Below are 18147 nucleotides of genomic sequence, written 5' to 3' on the forward strand. Positions count from 1 at the left end.
TCAGAAAAAAAAAATCACAATTTAAATTTACCGCGAATTATTTAAGTAATCGCACATGCGCGCTTCACTTTTAATACACTCAAAAAAAAAATTCACATACTTTTTCTTTCCTAACCATACATACCATAGTCCTTACCAGTCTTTACCTCCCAATCGTACATACCATTAAATTAAGTACCCAATAGTAGTTTCAAATTAACCACGAGTTACTAAATAAATATTATCAATTATAAACAAAGGTACAGTAAAACAATTAATAAAAAATTAAAATAATATCATAAATACAAGTGATTTAAAATATATACATCAGTGATCGGCTCTCCTTTCGCATTTTCATCTACATTGTGCTCATCTCATTATACAGCATCTCTACCAACTAATATACATACATAAATTTCTCTCGGTATTTATTTATCTTTCCTAAAAAATTTTATTTAATCATCATAAATTTTTTTTCAAACTCTAGATATTTATGAAGATTAAAAAATATAAATAAAATTGTTGGAGTATAAAAATAAAAAAAAGGCAATAACAAGTGTATTATCACTTATCGGATGTTGGTGTGTATCATTCTCTTTTACATATTGTACACCAACACTTGTCGAGGTTTTCTTTAAACAGTGGCGGTCGTACAGGGGCCAGGTCGGCCATTATTTTTCGCGTCTATATCCACGAGTTATAGTAATATAGTATCAACTGCGCGCGTTACTCAATTATTAAATAACACCCATTAATATAGTTTTTAAATAATAATTATTTACTGTACTGTTAATTTAAAACCGACATGATAAATAACAAATAAATTTAATTGCTACTAAATTTAAAATCACTACGTACTGAGAGTTAGATGATATCGGTAAGATTATCACTAACATTTTAATTAATTTGATGATGGAAACACACGAGTACTGTTTACGCCCATTTCACATACACTTACAAGTACAATATACATTTACATTTACATATATTTTCATATTTATATTTATTGTAATTTAGTTGTATTAAATTTTTAATAATTCTTTATTTTATTTGTCAATTCAGAATGCGGAAGAGAAGCAAGAGATCAAACAGTGGCCAGTCAACCCGGTGCTAATTCGAAAAATAAGTTGGTTTTATTGAAAGTGATAAAGGAAGCTGCGATTGATGATTGATCATTGATCAGTTAAGGGACGACGTTTGTTTTTAAACCAATAAAAAGCTTACTATAGTTGAGGGTTACGCGTTTTGGACGCGGTGCCCATAACGGGCGCAGATGGGAGCTGGTTTTATAAATTTAAAGTGGGTGGTACGACCCACAGTTAAATATTTAATATCAACGGTACCTAAAGTATTAACGTTTGTTAATAATAAAAATCTAGACCACCGAGTCTTTGGTATCATAAGTTGTACTGAATTGTTTAAACTCAATCAAGCTGGAATTGATGGAGTTGGAGAATATCGTAGCCAATACCGTTTATCTCAAAGCACGAGAAGGTATTTAATAGTATTTATTTAATAGTATATTGGGTGACGAGGGATGCAGCAAGATGATTTTAGACAAGGGTGAAGTTTTCTGACATCACCCGAAATCTGAAATCTATATTTTTCATATTATCTGCATTGATACTGAGAGTTTTAACGTCTGGAGTCAGTTGAAACAGTAATTTTTAACCGATAGCACGGCAAAATAATTACTCTGCCTCAAGTAGCAAACTTGTGTTTTTGACATCTAAGATACAAGTTTTGAATTATTAATAAGGCGCCAAAATGTTGACAAAACGATCAGAAATTTATATCACTGAAAAAATATCTGCTTAAAAGACGACACGAGTGACGACAAAAAGTAAATTACAAACAGTAGTCAAATAAGTCATCATTTAAACGATTTTTCAATTGAAAATGACTTTTTTTTTGGACGGAAAAAAATGACAAATTTCCTAGAACCGACATCTGTATATCTTATTTATATAAAAAAAAACTTGGCTTTGAGACAAAAAATATTTTTCTTGTCCTTTTAAAAGACATCTTTATGACATCTTATAGTTGTCTCTGTGCTACTTGGGGTGTTATAAATATGCAAATTTAAATTATGTAATCTTTTTTTTTTATTGGAATATATTATTTTTTTAATTTTCCAAATGACTGTAAGTTTAATTATTAGAATAGCATAAATATTTAGAGGATAAAAAAAAATGTGATTCTGACCGGAATGAAACTGATTCAGAAACTAATCTAGCGGCAGAAAGTAATAAATTTTTTCCTGAGTGAAGAAACTGATCAGTTTTTGCCAATTTAACCGCATTGGTTTGCAATTGTTTTGTTTTTATTGACATTGAAATTCGCAGTTTTAATGCAGATGATACGGAAATTTATTTATTTACTCAATTAAATACCATGTGGTTTTAATTGCAGGCGGTGGTGACAGTAATAAAGGTAAAAGTAAAAAATGGCGAAAGATACTCCAGTTTCCCCACATATCTCAGTGTATTTATTTACGAGATAAACTTGGTAAGTTTCAATGTCTCTTGATTTTATTTTTAATATTTTACATAGTGGTATTTAAAAATGTTGTCATTTTTTTAATGTTTTTTAGATATAAAGTTTAGCTATGTTGTGGATCAACAACCAATAGGGCGACTGCTTTTCAGGCAATTTTGCCAAGATCTAAAACCTATTTATCATCGTTATAATCTCTTACTAGATGCCATTGAAAAATATGAAATTGAAATAGATGAAAATCGCACGGAATTAGCCAAAGATCTGTATGAACAGTATTTGAAGCATGAAGCTTCGGAGGTATCGGGTATTTTGAATGATTCGGTAATATCACAGTGCGAGGAACGTCTAAGCTCTGGTGGTAAAGATTTATTTGTTCAAGTATCTTCAACAGTTAAAAATTATCTTGCCGGTGAACCTTTTTCGCAATTCCTCACGAGTTTCTACTTCTATAGGTAATTAATTTACTCACATTTAATATTTATTTGTTTACGCCAATCGGCTTTATTCATCTTATTTAACTATTACAAAAGTAGTGTTTGATTTAAAACTGTACATAAACGGAAATATATGATTATAATGTACCTGAAAATCGGAACGTTTTTCGCGGAATGAAATTGAAAAGTAAATCTACTAGATCTAAATTTCTGAAATGTTTCGTACAGGTGCTAGTATGTTAGCTAAAAGTTTCAGGCCACCACACCCCGTCACCTTTAAGCAGTCAAATCACATAAATTTTTTCATTTTCGTTACCTGAAAAACGTTCCGATGTTCATGTTAATATATAATATAATATAGTATGTTAGTGACGTGATCAGATATTTTTATCTTTGTTGGGAAAGATGAAAAAAAATTCCCAAAGAAATTTATAGAAGTTCAGTAATCATTAACTAAATTCGCTATCCTGGTCCTTGGTCCATAGTACCCATAGCTTTTTGATGACCGAGTTGTACTCAACAGCCTCTTTGATCTTAATCCCGGATTATTACAGACAAGACTAAATTGTTCCAGTATTTCTGGGGAGTAAATCTAGCTATTTATGGTTTTGTAGAAAAATGTAAGATCAGCAATTTGTCTTCTGTAGGAGAATTTACTGATCTTCAATTAATCATACACTTCTTCGACTTTCATATTTAATCCCTTAGAGCGCATATAGAATATAATTTCCTATGGGTGTGCGAATTTTGTTCGAGTCAGTTCAAACTATTCGAATTTTCGAGTGTTCGTACACTCTTATAATATACTTGCAGAGTTTGATTTGTATTTTTTCCACCTTGTCGACAAGAATATTAATGCAGGATGGCCAAATTTATTTAATGGTATTATAATTAATTTATAGGTACCTACAATGGAAGTGGTTAGAAGCCCAGCCAGTAACTTACAAAACTTTCCGAATGTACAGAGTGCTAGGAAAAGGTGGATTTGGAGAAGTATGTGCTTGTCAAGTACGAGCAACTGGAAAAATGTACGCATGCAAAAAATTAGAAAAAAAACGGATAAAAAAACGCAGAGGCGAGTCCATGGTGTTGATAGAAAAAAACATATTGCAAAAAATAAATTCAAAGTTTGTCGTATCACTGGCGTACGCATACGAAACAAAAGATGCACTCTGTCTTGTATTAACAATAATGAATGGCGGTGATCTTAAATTTCATATATACAATATGGGTGGCGATCCGGGTTTTGATATAAATAGAGCGAGATTTTATGCCGCTGAAGTGGTTTGTGGTCTTGAGCATCTCCATCTTCAGGGCATTGTTTACCGTGATTGTAAACCCGAGAACATTCTTCTCGATGATCATGGACACGTGAGGATATCGGATCTGGGATTGGCGGTTGAAATATCTGAAGGCGATATGGTGCGCGGTCGAGTGGGTACTGTTGGTTATATGGCGCCAGAAGTTATTGACAATGAAAAGTACACCTTTTCACCTGACTGGTTCAGCTTCGGTTGCCTTGTTTACGAGATGATCGAAGGTCAAGCACCTTTTAGAGCTCGAAAAGAAAAAGTTAAGCGTGAAGAAGTTGATCGACGTGTAAAAGAAGATCAAGAAAAATACTCGCACAAATTTACAGATGACGCTAAAAATTTGTGCCAACAATTGTTGAAAAAAAGTCCAAAGACTCGGTTGGGATGTAAATGCGGTAGATATGGCGCGAAGGAAGTTAAACTTGATAGCTTTTTCCAGTGTTTGAATTGGAAGAGAGTCGAGGCTGGGATGTGGGAACCACCGTTTGTACCGGATGTAAGTTTTCATTGCTCATTTTTTACAATTGGATTATTATTTATAGTAACGTAATAAATATTTTATAGCCTCATGCAGTTTACGCTAAAGATGTATTGGATATTGAACAGTTTTCAACTGTTAAAGGCGTTAATTTAGATGCAACAGATGATACATTTTACAGTCAATTTAATACTGGTAGTGTTTCAATACCATGGCAAAATGAGGTAATACTATTAAGTAATTAAATCAATGGATAAATTGATTATAATAATCAATAGTTGAAATTGTGTTAGAATGATAATAAATTAAATAAGCTTTTGTATTTAATTATTATAGATGATTGAGACTGAATGCTACAAAGAGCTTAATGTACTCGGGCCAAATTGTACACCGACGCCAGATTTATTAATAAATAATCCACTTACGAATAATGACAGCCGTGGATGCTTTCCCTTTAGAAGAAAAAAGAAACAAAATGCAAGAACAAGACAGATACCAATATCCGATGGACATTTACTTGAACTATCACAGAGTCAAGGATCTGAATTACCAGCTAGCTGATAATCGTAAATTTTATAACTATTTAATATAAATAAGCACAAAATTTTTATTTTAAATTAACGCACTTTTTCTATACTGTAAAAGTTTTATTTATTTAGCTGTTTACTTGCTAAATTTATTCTAAAATATTTTATTTAACTCGATATTTACTAATAATTATATTATTAATAGTAATCAATAATAATAATATTAATAAAATTAAATAATGGTAATATTAACACTAATAATAATAATATAAATTATAAATATAAATATATTAATACCAAATAAATATGTCCCGGCTAAATCGCACATTTATAATCGTAAAATAAAACGTGTTTAATATTTAAATTATTATAAATTAAAAATTATAACGCACGAAATTCTCACGTTCATTTATAAATAACAGTAAAAATTAATAAAACAAATAATTATTACATGGAAAAAAATGAATAGTACTGGTTACTGTTCTGCGCAGTAATCGACGAAAAATATAGAGAAAGATCCATTTTAATATGACTGATTGATATTAGGACAGGAGTAAGTCATTGCTTAACACATACTATTACTTTTTAAACAGTAACCAGTGCTGTGCTACACAGTAAATGAAACATATGACTGGTTACTGTTGAAATAGTCATCGTTCATAGTTCAAAAATATACAAACTTCTCAGCACAGCTCTTGTTGCTGGATAGAATGCGAAAACTTACTATTTAGTGACAGGAATGGTTACTTAGGTACAGTACAGTACTCAGTCCTGTTTTTACATGAACTATTTCTAAGTTCATACGTGTCTCTAGTGTCAAGAATATTAAAGACACATTAAGTTAGTAACTGTTCATGTCAAAATAGGACTGAGTACTGTTCTGGATGTTTATTTATTTATTTATTTAACGCCAATCGGCTATGCACTAATGAAATATATAATGATAAAAAGATATATGAGTATCAATAAATCAAGAGAAAAATAACAATCCATATAAAAGTAATATTATTTGATGATTAATATTGCAGAAGTAGCTTCTTGATATCGAGTGAGAATGAGGCAATTGTATTGCCAAAAAAATCGATGTCCGAACAATTGCTATTGACTAGCCTTGCTATTCTATTGAGTGACCCATGAACTACGTAATTTTTATTTTATTTGACGGTATAGAGTAACCGAGATATTCTGAGACCAGGTCTAGGGTAATAAACTCAAACATTTAGTGTCTCTGGCGAGTCTATTAGACTGTTGATAACTTTGTAGAAAAATATAAAGTCCGTGACTTCTCTTTGACTTCGTAGGCTGCTTATTTTAAATTTGGAACTAATATCATCGACACTAACTGGTGGTCCATTAATTCTTGTACAGTGAGACAGAAATTTAATGAACTTATGTTGTGTCCTTTCGATTGTGTTAACGCGGATATCAGAGTAGGAGGACCAGATAACCGAGCAGTACTCCAAAATAGGCTTGACTAAAGCACAGTAAAGCCTTAATGAGAACTACGAGATCTAAGTAACCAGTCATATGTTTCATTTACTGTGTTGCATATCATTGGTTACTGTTTAAAAAGTAATGAGACCTGTCAAGTAATTACTTACTCTTGTTCTAATATGAATCAGTCATATTAACACGCATTTTTCTTTATACTTTTCGCCGATTACTGCGCAGAACAGTAACCAGTACTACCTATTTCTTTCCATGTATGCATTCAAATAATAAATATAGACAAAATAATTAAACAGTAGTATTTTATAAAAAATTTAAAGAGCTACTGGTTTTTAATTGATGGTGTCGAAAGGCTCAAAAAAATGATTATAAATATTATGATAAATTAAACCTGTAATTATTGTGTAAATTTTATTTTTAACTATTGTTAAATTTTTTAAATCATTCCATTTTTTGTACGATATTTGTTATTTATCGTTGTTATTAATTTTTTTTTCTCTCGATGTAGCGTGACAGTTGAACTGACAAATTCCATAGGAATTATTGTTATTATTTTTAAGTAACATTGTAGATTTATTAATTATTTATTAGTTTCGTAATTTTTATACCCATAAGAAATGAAATATTTTATTATTTGAACAAACAATTAATTAATAATATAAAAATAGAGGTGTAAAGAATAAAAGACGAGACGGTAAACCGTTAAGAATTTTAACCGTCCGTTTTAATAAAAAAAAAAGAAAAATCAATTCGTAATTATAGTGAATTATAATTGGTTTCGTAAAAAACAATTACTTATCAATTTGGATCACATGAAATAGGCGTACCGAACAAATTAAATAATTATAAAAAATAATAAACGCTAGCATTGCAATTAAACTACTCGAGGGATTTATAAACAATTATGGTCTCCGTGAGACTTTTGTGTTATGGCCTATTTGTGTATTAATTTTTTACGCATTTTTTAAAATCTTTACTTTTTTAAAGATAAAAAATTATTATTGAATATGATAATTAAAAATAATTAATTCAAAATTATTAAATGAATCAAATATACGATTCAACTAGTCACAGTATGTATGTGCATTATACTCATTAAATTAAATATAAATAATTGCCCCACGTGCACTAATCACTGAACCAACAGTGCAAGCAATCACCTATTATATAACAATTATAATAATGATTCTCTCTAAAGAATAACGATAATAATATTAATAATAATAATAATAAAATAAAAAATAAATATGCTGGAGTGCATCCAAGGTGATTGGAATCACAATTTTTATTAATAAATATATTCAAACCAATTACTTATTGATGTCAATAAAAACCAAATAATTTATTGTAATTATTACGCTCTTTCAATAGTTTATACTCGAAGAAAAATACATTCATCATCGTAATTCTATGTTCGATAAAAAAAAATGGTAAGATGTGATCGAATAAAATATTTTTTTTTTTTTATTTATTAAAATTTTTTTTAAATTAAATATGATTGTATTTAATGTTGATCATTGATCGTATAAAATAAATTATTTATCAACAAAATAATTAAGTTTAAATTTTTGAAAATTCAGTTACTAATTAAATAATGAGTGTGAATGTAGCAAACATCAGTCAAATTTTGAATTATAAATCAATAGAGTAAATAATTAAAAAAATAATATTTTTAATAAATGCACTTATTAATTTTTAAATTTTTTAAATCCGTATTTTTTTTAATTTAATTATTTATTAATAATTTTAAATTTGATATCTGTTACATTCATACTCATGTGAATGTAGCAAACATCAGACAAATTTAAAATTATGAATAAACAGAATAAATAATTTAAAAAAAAAAATATTTTTAAAAATTTTATTTTATTAATTATTTAGTATATTTAATAATAATTTTAAATTTGATGTCTCCTACATTCACACTCGTATTAAATAAATTATTTAATTAAACAAAAAAAAAAATAATGATTGTATAATTTATGATTAAATCTGGCCATTTTTTATCCGCCATAAAAACATGTAATTCTGAATTTAGTTATGTCATTTTATGTAAAATGAATCTCTATGATTTTAATTAATAGGAAGGATAATAAATATGAAGAAATAATAATAAGTGTCAAAAAATAAAAAAAAAACATTCATCAAACATTTTATTGATATTGATATTAATTTTAATTCTATTATTTTTTTTTCTCTTTTTTTTTTTTACATATATTTGCATTATTTTTTGCCGGACGAAAGTCAACACCAAACAATGAGGTAGTATATGTATTATATATATATTATATACACAATATATTGTCAATTATTTGTTTAAAATTTTTAATAGATTATCGCTTTTGTTCAGATCCTAAATTATTAATACATTTACTGATCCACTTGTTTTTTTTATTTTTAAAAATAAAATTTTTTTGTTGTAAACAAAAGCTTTTATAAAAAAAAAAAAAAAAAAAAAAATACTACAATAAGATTTATAAAATTTAGTGATAATTTCTCGTCTTTATGGTAAATTATTGTCGCATAACAGTCATATCATTATAATTTATATAATTATGATGATGATGAAGTTTAAAGACGGAATTTAAAATAAAAATACCTACGTACGTATTGTTTATTATTTATATAAATTAAGAACTGATTTACAAGAATATACTTTGTAGGCACTCTCTAAACTTCTAAATGATTTTTTTTCTCACTCACTCGCTCATCATTTTCTATTTTTATTTTTATAGATCAATCAGATAAAAAATATTTATTTTTTAGTTTATTTTTTAAAAAAAATAACAATAACGATATGTGTTAATATGATGAACTCTGAAATAGATAAGTAACATATCAACAGAAATATATAAATGATATACACATACATTTAATCGCCTCTTTCGCATGATGGACTTTCTTAATTCTGTTTTGCTGGCAGTAAATTGTCATAATATGTATTATTGTTATTTTTTTTTTTTTGCTTTGTTTTGTTTTTATCTGAGTAATTGTAATTATAACTTTAATTAGAACACTTAAGAATACATTAATAATCTCATAAAGTTATGCGTTTTAAGATGAAGTGATTTAACATACTTGTTATTTAACATTTGCTTACAATATATCACTTCTTCAGTCAATACAATTAAATAAAATAAAGTATTTATCATTATTGTTATTTTAAAATTAATTATATTTTAAAAGCAGACTGCTATTAATACCAATCGTTCGACTAATATGTATATATATGGCTGGTATTTTATATCTATCGAAGGATTTTTAATGAATTGTTGATGTATAATTAAGCTCATAAGTAATTAAAAAAATATATCGCTAAATGCATTGTCTGTATAAAAAAAATTAGTTCCAAAAACGTTCCTGACAGGGAAATTCAAAAATTGAAACAATCTTGAATTTTAAGTTTAACATTTTTGGAACTTTAAAATAATTAGAAGTGTACAAATTTTTTTAATTAGTGTGGACTTTCCTTGCGGGTTTATATTTTTTTTTTAATTTTTTAAACAAAAATGATTTGAATTAACAATTTTGTAAGTTCAGAATTAGTTCCAATCACTTAATTTTTGAACAGTCAAAATGTGAAAAAAACTGATCTTCCCAAAAAGTTTAATAAAAGTCAAAAATTTTTAATAAATATTTTCAAATCATTTTTTTTTGTCTCAAACTTGAATAATTTGGTCAGAGTCGTAAGTTTTTATAATTTTTTTTTTAGTAAATTTCATAGAAATCTAACTATTGCATTTCTCTTCATGACAGAATTTTTGAAAAATTTTGCTACCTCGTCGAGCTGAGTCAAGAAAAATACATACGGTTCAAAAGTTTATATATATGTAAATATATACTTATACGATAGAACGCAGCTTGTCACGATGATAGCGTTCACAATTTCTAACTGATATCAATGAAACTCAGCACACATTTTCTGTAGAGAATTTTTAAAATCAAGTTCGAAGATGAGTAGAATTGGTCAATTAATTTAGAAGTTATAGAATTTCAAAAATTCATATTTTTAGTGATTTTTTCTTCAATAACTTTTAAATGTGACAACATCGAATTTCTTCAAAATGCATCTGAAAGCTCTTTAAATAAGCTTTAATTTTCATGACTATATATATGCCTAAACCAAAAAAATTTCTTATCTTCATACTCAAATAAAATTTTACAATTGCATTTGTTTTTGATGATGTTCAAAAAAACTTTTTTGTGGCTTTCCCAATGTCTCCGATTCCAGCTATTCACTTTTTACATACATATCTATACCTACAAATAGATATCATAAAATCTAAATCATCAAAAAATTGTCAGATCAAATTATTTTTCCTCGAAAAATAAAAAAAAACGCTCCAGAAAAGCCCAGTCGAAAATTATTCAGTTTATAATTTTTTCAAAGTTTAAAAAATGTTCAACTTAAAGCTCAGAATTATCTCAAATTTGGAAGTTCACTGTCATGAACTTTTTTGTAACGAATTTTTTTACACGGTTGTTTATAAGAAAAAAAAAATTTTTTTCTTATTTAAAAAATGCAGATAATCAATTAATAAATTAATTAATTAAGTAGTGCGTAGGAAGTTGTATTTGAGGCCGTTTTAAATTTACACTTGAGCAGGTTTCGATTTGCCTACGACCACCATCAGTTTCTGCATCAGCCTCGTAGTCCCTACTGTAACATAAAAAATATTATTTTAGTATTTATTGATAAATTAAATTATATAGATTTGCTTCACATACTTTTAGTCATAAAAAATATTTTTTCAAGTTTTTCATTTTATTTATTTATTTTTTTTTTATTACACCAACAGGTTTTGATAATGTTTTTTATTAGGTGTAGATAAAATTTGCAATGAAAAAAAAAACTAAACGATTATTTTTTATGACTAAAAGTAAGTGAAACTACATAGCAGATAATTATATGGGCATAAATAGTAATAACATATTATTAAGTATATTTATGAATAGATAGTCACTCAGAGGTTTTAAAAATCAAAATGTTATTAATACAATTAGAGATAATAGATAGACAAGTTTGGTGCAATTAAATATTACTAACTCACTGTGTGCTGTGTTAAGAGTTTTGTGTGATAAAATTTAAAAAGAATAAAATAAAGAAGATAATTATGTATAGTGTTTTAAAAATAAAACCTGAGACTTTGGTCCAACGACTATCATTGTCTTCTGGAAACATTGAGTGACTGCGCCTGTAGAAATTATTATTTTGATTATGATTATGATGATGATGATGAATAATTCAAATTATATAGGGCAAAAGAGGGGCAAACGAGACGGCTGGGTAGTGGGGCAAAATAGGGTACCCCCAAAATTTTATTAAAAAAAAAAAAAATCATTTTAAACATTCCAAAATCACTTGTAAAAATAAATGACGATTATTTTGATTTTTTTTTTTTACTGTTTTCGAAAAATTTTGTTGTAAAAAAAAATAGTATGAAATCAATTTGATTATTTTTCTTATCAATTTTCAATAAAACTCCCAGTATCAAATTACTTCAGATGTATTTCAATAATAAACTAGAAAATATTCACAATTTTTTAAATTTATTTAATTTTTAATAATTTTTTAACCCATTGCTTGAAGAAACATATAATTGCTTTTTCAAAAATATCTCTGGAATTAAAACTAACTCAAATCTTTTACTTTGAAGTTGATAATAAATAGTGATTAACAAATAAAAAATTAACAATTTAAATTAGACAGTTAAACTTTTTTAAAAATCGAGTGTCAGTCAAAAAATGTTAATAACTTGTTTCGTGATAAAAATTATGAAAAATTTTTTTATCTTCCTTTGCATCCAATAATTATGTGATATGTAATTATTCTTTATGTAAATTACTTACAAGAAAATTTAATTTATTTAATATTCAGAATTTTTTTTTCACCTTTTTAGGGCGTACCCGATTTTTCCCGCAAAAAATGACAATTTTTTTTTAACGGCAGTTGAAAATTTTTTTTTCAAATTCTATTTTGAATATCATTAAAAAAAATATTTCCTTAAGTACGACGTTTTGCCCCTCCCTCTTTTAATATATATTTAAACTCATAATAAAATTAATTGTGATAAAATGAATATGATATTAAATTTTTATTTAAATTATTACTCACCAACTGCATTGGTGAAACATTTCGGTTTTGATTTCCAAGAAATAAACAACAGGTATACAGGTACAGCGGAAAATATCATAAGACAACCGTATCCTGTTTCAACAGGACTTGCCCACATTGGTACAATCGTAACAAACAGAGTAGCCAGGATGTAAAATATTGGGAATATCAAGTTTACTTTAATTGGTCGTGGTAAATTTGGTTGAGCCCACCTTAGCCAAGGTACACATAAAACTGATACCCCTATACTTAACTAAAAATTATTCAAAAAAACTCATAAGTGGGAGAAATTCAAATATTTTTCTTCTTATTTCAGTATAATATTTTGTTAGATTAATTTTATATAAACAAATTATAAGTTAGCGAGCTCAGTACAATTTCTGGTCAAGTTATCAGTTACTAAGAGGAAAATCATGCACATGACTTTGATAATTGATTACATATAAATTAATAAACAAACAAGATTTTAAATATTATTTTTAAAACTTCAATTTTTTTTTTAAGTCAAATTTATTTTAAAAAATTGAAGTTAAAAAATAGAAAGTAGAGATTATAAAATTTTGAATAATTAAATATTTAAAAATAATAAATGCAAACATACCCAAGTTGCAAATCCAACGTAATTTATTAAACCATTAATATTTGACGAAGTTAAATAACACATTGATAAAAGTGCCTGGAATTAATAATAAAATAAATAAAAATTGAATAAATTAATATTAAATAATTTGCCTTAAACGATTAAATATTTATAAATACATTGAGAGAATTATAATAACTTGGTAGTATAAAGTAAAAGTTATTACCATGCAAATGACTGCAGGAGCAGGAGTTAATCTCGAAGTTTGTATCATCGTAAGAATTTCCGGCATTTGTCCTTCACAAGCACCCGCATAAAATAATCGTGATGAAGTCAAGAGTATTCCATTGACGGCGCCAAATGTCGAGAGGGCAACGAATACCGGTATCGTCCAGGCCATCATACCAAAAAGATTATTCGCAAATGTCTGTAATAATTACATACAAGCAAACAAGACTTACTAAGTGTATAATTATAAATGTTATTTATTTTTATTTTAGGCCAAGTAAATATTCATGAGAGAATTAAATTACAAGGAGAATAATTAAGTATAAATGATAATTAATACTTACAACAGCGACAGCTTCACTAGACAGTACTTCTTTAGGACTTAATGTCGTGTAAAACGCAACGTTGGTCAAGACATAAACGACTGTACAGAGAGTACATGAAATGGCAATAGCCCTCGGGAGATTTTTAACAGGATCTTTGAGTTCTTCGATTATAAAATTCAGGTAATTCCATCCATTGTAAGCAAATAAACCAGAATAAAAACTAAGAGCTATTGACGTAACTTCCGTTTTTGTACCGTCAAAACTAAAATGCTCAGTGTGCCCTTTAATTTATTAAATATATTTTAAATTATTAGTACTTATTAGATTCATTTGAATTGACTTGTGAAATTTATTACAACGAAGCTTTATATTTTGTACACTTGTTTTGTTACGTTTAATGTTTAAATAGTTCAATTTATTGTGGTGATTCTTTTTAACGGCCGATCGAATAGCACATAAAGTTCTTCTTATAATTTTTATACGTACAGACGTTACTTGATTCAATTTTATGATTGGACAAATTGTCACGTCCGGCTACAAAATTACGCTCAAAGGAATATAAAACCAAGTTATTTGTACATATAATATATAATATACATACAAAATCGCTCATTATTTTATTATCGCGATTAAAAAAAATAAAAAGCTTCGTTTTTTTCGTAATAACTTTTTATAAAGTTATAATTTATAAAACAACTTTTACATACCTTTGAAAAGTTGATATGCACCAGCACTTATGATTACCAGTAGAGCTAGTAATTTTGCATACGTAAAAACATCTTGAACTCTTGTTGCCCATTTAACGTCCCAGCAATTTACAAATGCCAGTGTACCTATGAAAAATAATTGAACCATAAGTTAATTATATATCTAGAAGTAGGTTTATTATTTAATTATATATTTGTTTTATACATTTTTATTTTTAAATTATAAAACAAACACGATATCCTGCATGGCATAAATATTCTATTACTTTTGTAATTGAAAAATAAATAAAAAAAAAATTTATATATATATTAATTAATTTTATGTAATCTAGTTAGTTGAGCTGTTAATTTTAAAATTGCCTCGTAAATTTAAAGTGATTCGATAATCACACTTACATATACAAACAACAGCAAGTAATCTTGCAGCATCTTGTGGAGGTGGACAGTCCGGAAAGAATGGTTTAAGAACGTAAATACTAAATGTCAGTGCAACAATTGCTTGACTGCAAGGTCGAACAATCATGCATTCAACCCAAAGACGTACAAATGCTGCAAATGGTCCAAATGTTTCCATTATATATGCATAATCTGCTCCAGATTTTTTAATCATACATCCTAATTCTGCGTAACAATAAGCTCCGACCTATTTTGTTTTTTTTTTTTTAATTAAATTAAATTTGTTATTAAATAAAATTAAAAAAATTAAATTAGTTTAATATTTCCATGAAAAAAATTTATAAAAAAAATACATAAATATGTAAAAAAAATATATTTTTGATAGATAACTTTCGGCCGATTTTTATATATATTTATATATTAAAAATATATCTAAGAATATATAAAAAATATATGTATAAAAATATGAAAGAAATACATCGACGTTCTAATTAGCAAAGTAACAAACTGATTATTTTTCGTAGATGATTCTGTGCAATTTTCAGATACTAATAATTGGAGAAAATATCATTTGAGTAATTTTGACAAAAATACTATTCATATACTAGATATGGAATTGATTTTTAGATGAAAAAAAATTTTTGATTTCCTTTTTTTCGCATAAATGGAGGATTTTCTGAAATAGTTAGACCATTTGCTAATTAGTTCGTCGATATATCGAATAAATAGTTTTATTATGCTGTTTGTTAAATAAAAAATATATTTTTCATATTTTCATAATTATATGCTTTATATATTTGAAATATATTGTTACTGTATTTAAATTACATTTAAAATATATACGAAAATTGACTAAAAGTTATCTATGTATTAAAAATATATTTTTTATAAATATTTTATATATATTTATATATTTTTTATGTATATTTTATATTTTAACATATAGTTTTTATGAGTAAATGTAGCAGATATCAGACAAATTTAAAATGATTAATAAATAGAATAAATAATTAATAAAATAAAATTTTAAAAAATGCGCATTTCAAAAATTTTGAAATTAATAAGTGCATTTTTTTAAAATATTTTTTTTTTATTATTTATAATTTTAAATTTGTCTGATGTCTGCTAAATTATGGGTGTGAATATAACAGACATCAGACAAATTTAAAATTATAAATAAATAGAGTAAATAATTAAAAAAATAATATTTTTAAAAAATGCACTTATTAATTTTTTAATTTTTTAAATGCGCATTATTTTAAATTTAATTTTATTAACTATTTAATCGATTTATTAACAATTTTAAATTTGATATCTACTACATTCACACTCGTATTTTTATAAATTATTTTCATGGGGGTTCGTACCATTGAAAATATTCCTGATGCGGTCCAAACAATAAGAGCAACATTAGTACTTCCTGTGTGCATAATAACACCCGTAGGACTAACAAAAATTCCTGAACCAATAATTGAACCAACAATTACTGTTATCCCATTAAGAAGTGACATTTTAGCTTCCAGTTTTATTTCACCATTATCTTCTTTATTGTCGGCATTGTTAATAGCCAATGAATCGTACGATCCTTTACCATTTTTAATGCTACCCTTCGTCGACATTTTTGTACTATTTCTATAAAAACAAATTTCAAACTGACAATTCAATAAGAAATATTATGCATTATTTATAAAAAAATTACTAGAGATAAGGATTTGTTATACAAGATACATTTTAAATGCCCATGAAAAACTGACTCACTGACTTCACAAGCGTATTATCATAATTTAAAATAATAATAATAACATATTCAACAACACTTGTATTGCTTATTATCATAGAGATAAATATTAAGTATAGCAATAATTATTTCAGTAGTTCGATTTAATGATCCGATAAATACTGTACTATTTTTTATTCCTTTAAATTAAGAAATCGATTACCTTAAAAAATTTACCAAGTGAAATCACTGCACTAGGCCGTAATTTTTTTTATCTTTTACGTTATTTTTATTTCTTCTTTTTAATTTTAAATTTAAACCAAAGTGAAGAAATAAATCACACAAAAAAGTGAGTTAAATTACAAATCGTTTTTATTTCACAATGACATTGTGTAAAAGACTAAAAAAACGTTTAAACTGAATGAAAGATTGGACTCGAAAACTTGCGTCAACTAGTGATAGTTCTGCTATAACTGGTGACGCTGTGAGAAAATCAATACACCACGTGGATCAACGACTTTGCGATTTTTTATTTTAATTATGTAAAGACATACGTCACAACATTCATTAGACAATAAATTATCATTTGATAACAATTTCTATAAATTAAAAAATGAAAAACATGTTATTGACACACTCGGCTCCGATTTTATTAATAACTACATAAATTAACATTTGAAATTAAATAAATTAATTTATAATTGTTTAATAAATAATTCTCACCTGTGCAAACAATTAAAATATAAATTTATAACAAATATTCACCACTAAAATTTAAATTTTAAAAATTAAAACTTATAATTTTTAAAAAACGAAAAGTAGTTTGAGATCACATATGAGTTGGACACTGAGATGAACCGCTGTAACGGTTTATTACCCAAAACTGTACACGTTTTTGTACCTATCTATCTATCTATCTATCTATCTGTTTCTCTATCTATTCTTTTGTCTATCTATCTCCTAATTTGAACCGCACGTAAAAAATACCGCTACTCCTTCTATCTATTGAGAGTTTCTGCGCTTAAAACGCGACCGTCTCTGGACTTAACGCGCTCAATACAGCGCCCGTTTACGTATGTAATATTGGAGAAAAGAGAGTAGAGAGCAAGAAAGAACAGAATGGAAGGTCGGGGTGAGACATACCGAGAGGGGAGGATGTGAGAATGGAGTAAAAAATCGAAAAATAGATAAAAGGTCTTTGAGAGTATTTCGGAGTAGAAGGGGGACGGGGGTTGACAATAGATCTATTTGTTGAGTTTTAGTACGCATTCAATATTTTTCTATTGGTTTATAAATACTGTTTACTTTTCGTCAGTATTATTATGTATATTTGTTACGCAACCTTTGGAATAATTTACAAAAATCAATAAATTTGGTTTACTCATTCAGAACAGCTTCA

General features: G+C 26.8%; 2 protein-coding genes across 8 annotated transcripts; one reads left to right on the forward strand and one right to left on the reverse strand.

Annotated features, from left to right (window-relative positions):
• The first annotated feature begins 117 nt into the window (after positions 1-117).
• Positions 118-7939, forward strand: LOC103578293 (G protein-coupled receptor kinase 2). 5 transcript variants are annotated; one of them, XR_008404456.1, is made up of 8 exons: positions 118-239; positions 1042-1473; positions 2392-2487; positions 2573-2930; positions 3815-4721; positions 4790-4927; positions 5040-5981; positions 6104-7939. XR_008404456.1 is itself a non-coding variant. In XM_008559304.3 (7 exons), exons 2-7 carry the CDS (start codon positions 1422-1424, stop codon positions 5262-5264), a joined length of 1776 nt encoding a protein of 591 aa, XP_008557526.1. In that variant the 5' UTR covers positions 118-239; positions 1042-1421; the 3' UTR covers positions 5265-7939. The 5 variants fall into 5 exon arrangements, 4 of the variants coding, with proteins under 4 accessions (XP_008557526.1, XP_014295338.1, XP_014295336.1 ...); XM_008559304.3 differs by having other exon boundaries at positions 5040-7939; XM_014439852.2 differs by lacking the exon at positions 118-239 and adding an exon at positions 467-560 and having other exon boundaries at positions 5040-7939.
• Positions 7940-9275: 1336 nt separating this feature from the next.
• LOC103578294 (large neutral amino acids transporter small subunit 1) lies at positions 9276-17988 on the reverse strand. 3 transcript variants are annotated; one of them, XM_053742362.1, is made up of 10 exons: positions 17472-17988; positions 16399-16663; positions 15032-15278; positions 14636-14761; positions 13947-14209; positions 13601-13801; positions 13396-13470; positions 12795-13047; positions 11819-11874; positions 9276-11339 (listed from the first exon to the last, which is right to left on the reverse strand). In XM_053742362.1, the coding sequence occupies exons 2-10, from the start codon at positions 16648-16650 to the stop codon at positions 11337-11339; spliced, it is 1476 nt and encodes a 491-aa protein (XP_053598337.1). In that variant the 5' UTR covers positions 16651-16663; positions 17472-17988; the 3' UTR covers positions 9276-11336. The 3 variants fall into 3 exon arrangements, with proteins under 3 accessions (XP_053598337.1, XP_008557529.1, XP_008557527.1); XM_008559307.3 differs by lacking the exon at positions 17472-17988 and adding an exon at positions 16972-17067; XM_008559305.3 differs by lacking the exon at positions 17472-17988 and having other exon boundaries at positions 16399-16751.
• Between the last annotated feature and the right edge of the window lie 159 nt (positions 17989-18147).

This window comes from Microplitis demolitor, chromosome 10 (assembly GCF_026212275.2).
Source record: "Microplitis demolitor isolate Queensland-Clemson2020A chromosome 10, iyMicDemo2.1a, whole genome shotgun sequence".
Taxonomy (NCBI): domain Eukaryota; kingdom Metazoa; phylum Arthropoda; class Insecta; order Hymenoptera; family Braconidae; genus Microplitis; species Microplitis demolitor.

Coding starts and splice junctions, on each gene's coding strand:
- LOC103578293 (XM_008559304.3), top strand. CDS start 1,422: ATGGAGTTGGAGAATATCGTAGCCAATACCGTTTATCTCAAAGCACGA. Junction 2,931..3,814: donor ACGAGTTTCTACTTCTATAG/GTAATTAATTTA, acceptor ATTAATTTATAG/GTACCTACAATGGAAGTGGT. Junction 4,928..5,039: donor CAATACCATGGCAAAATGAG/GTAATACTATTA, acceptor TAATTATTATAG/ATGATTGAGACTGAATGCTA.
- LOC103578294 (XM_053742362.1), bottom strand. CDS start 16,650: ATGTCGACGAAGGGTAGCATTAAAAATGGTAAAGGATCGTACGATTCA. Junction 15,279..16,398: donor CATCAGGAATATTTTCAATG/GTACGAACCCCC, acceptor AAAACAAAATAG/GTCGGAGCTTATTGTTACGC. Junction 14,762..15,031: donor ACTTGCTGTTGTTTGTATAT/GTAAGTGTGATT, acceptor TATTTTTCATAG/GTACACTGGCATTTGTAAAT.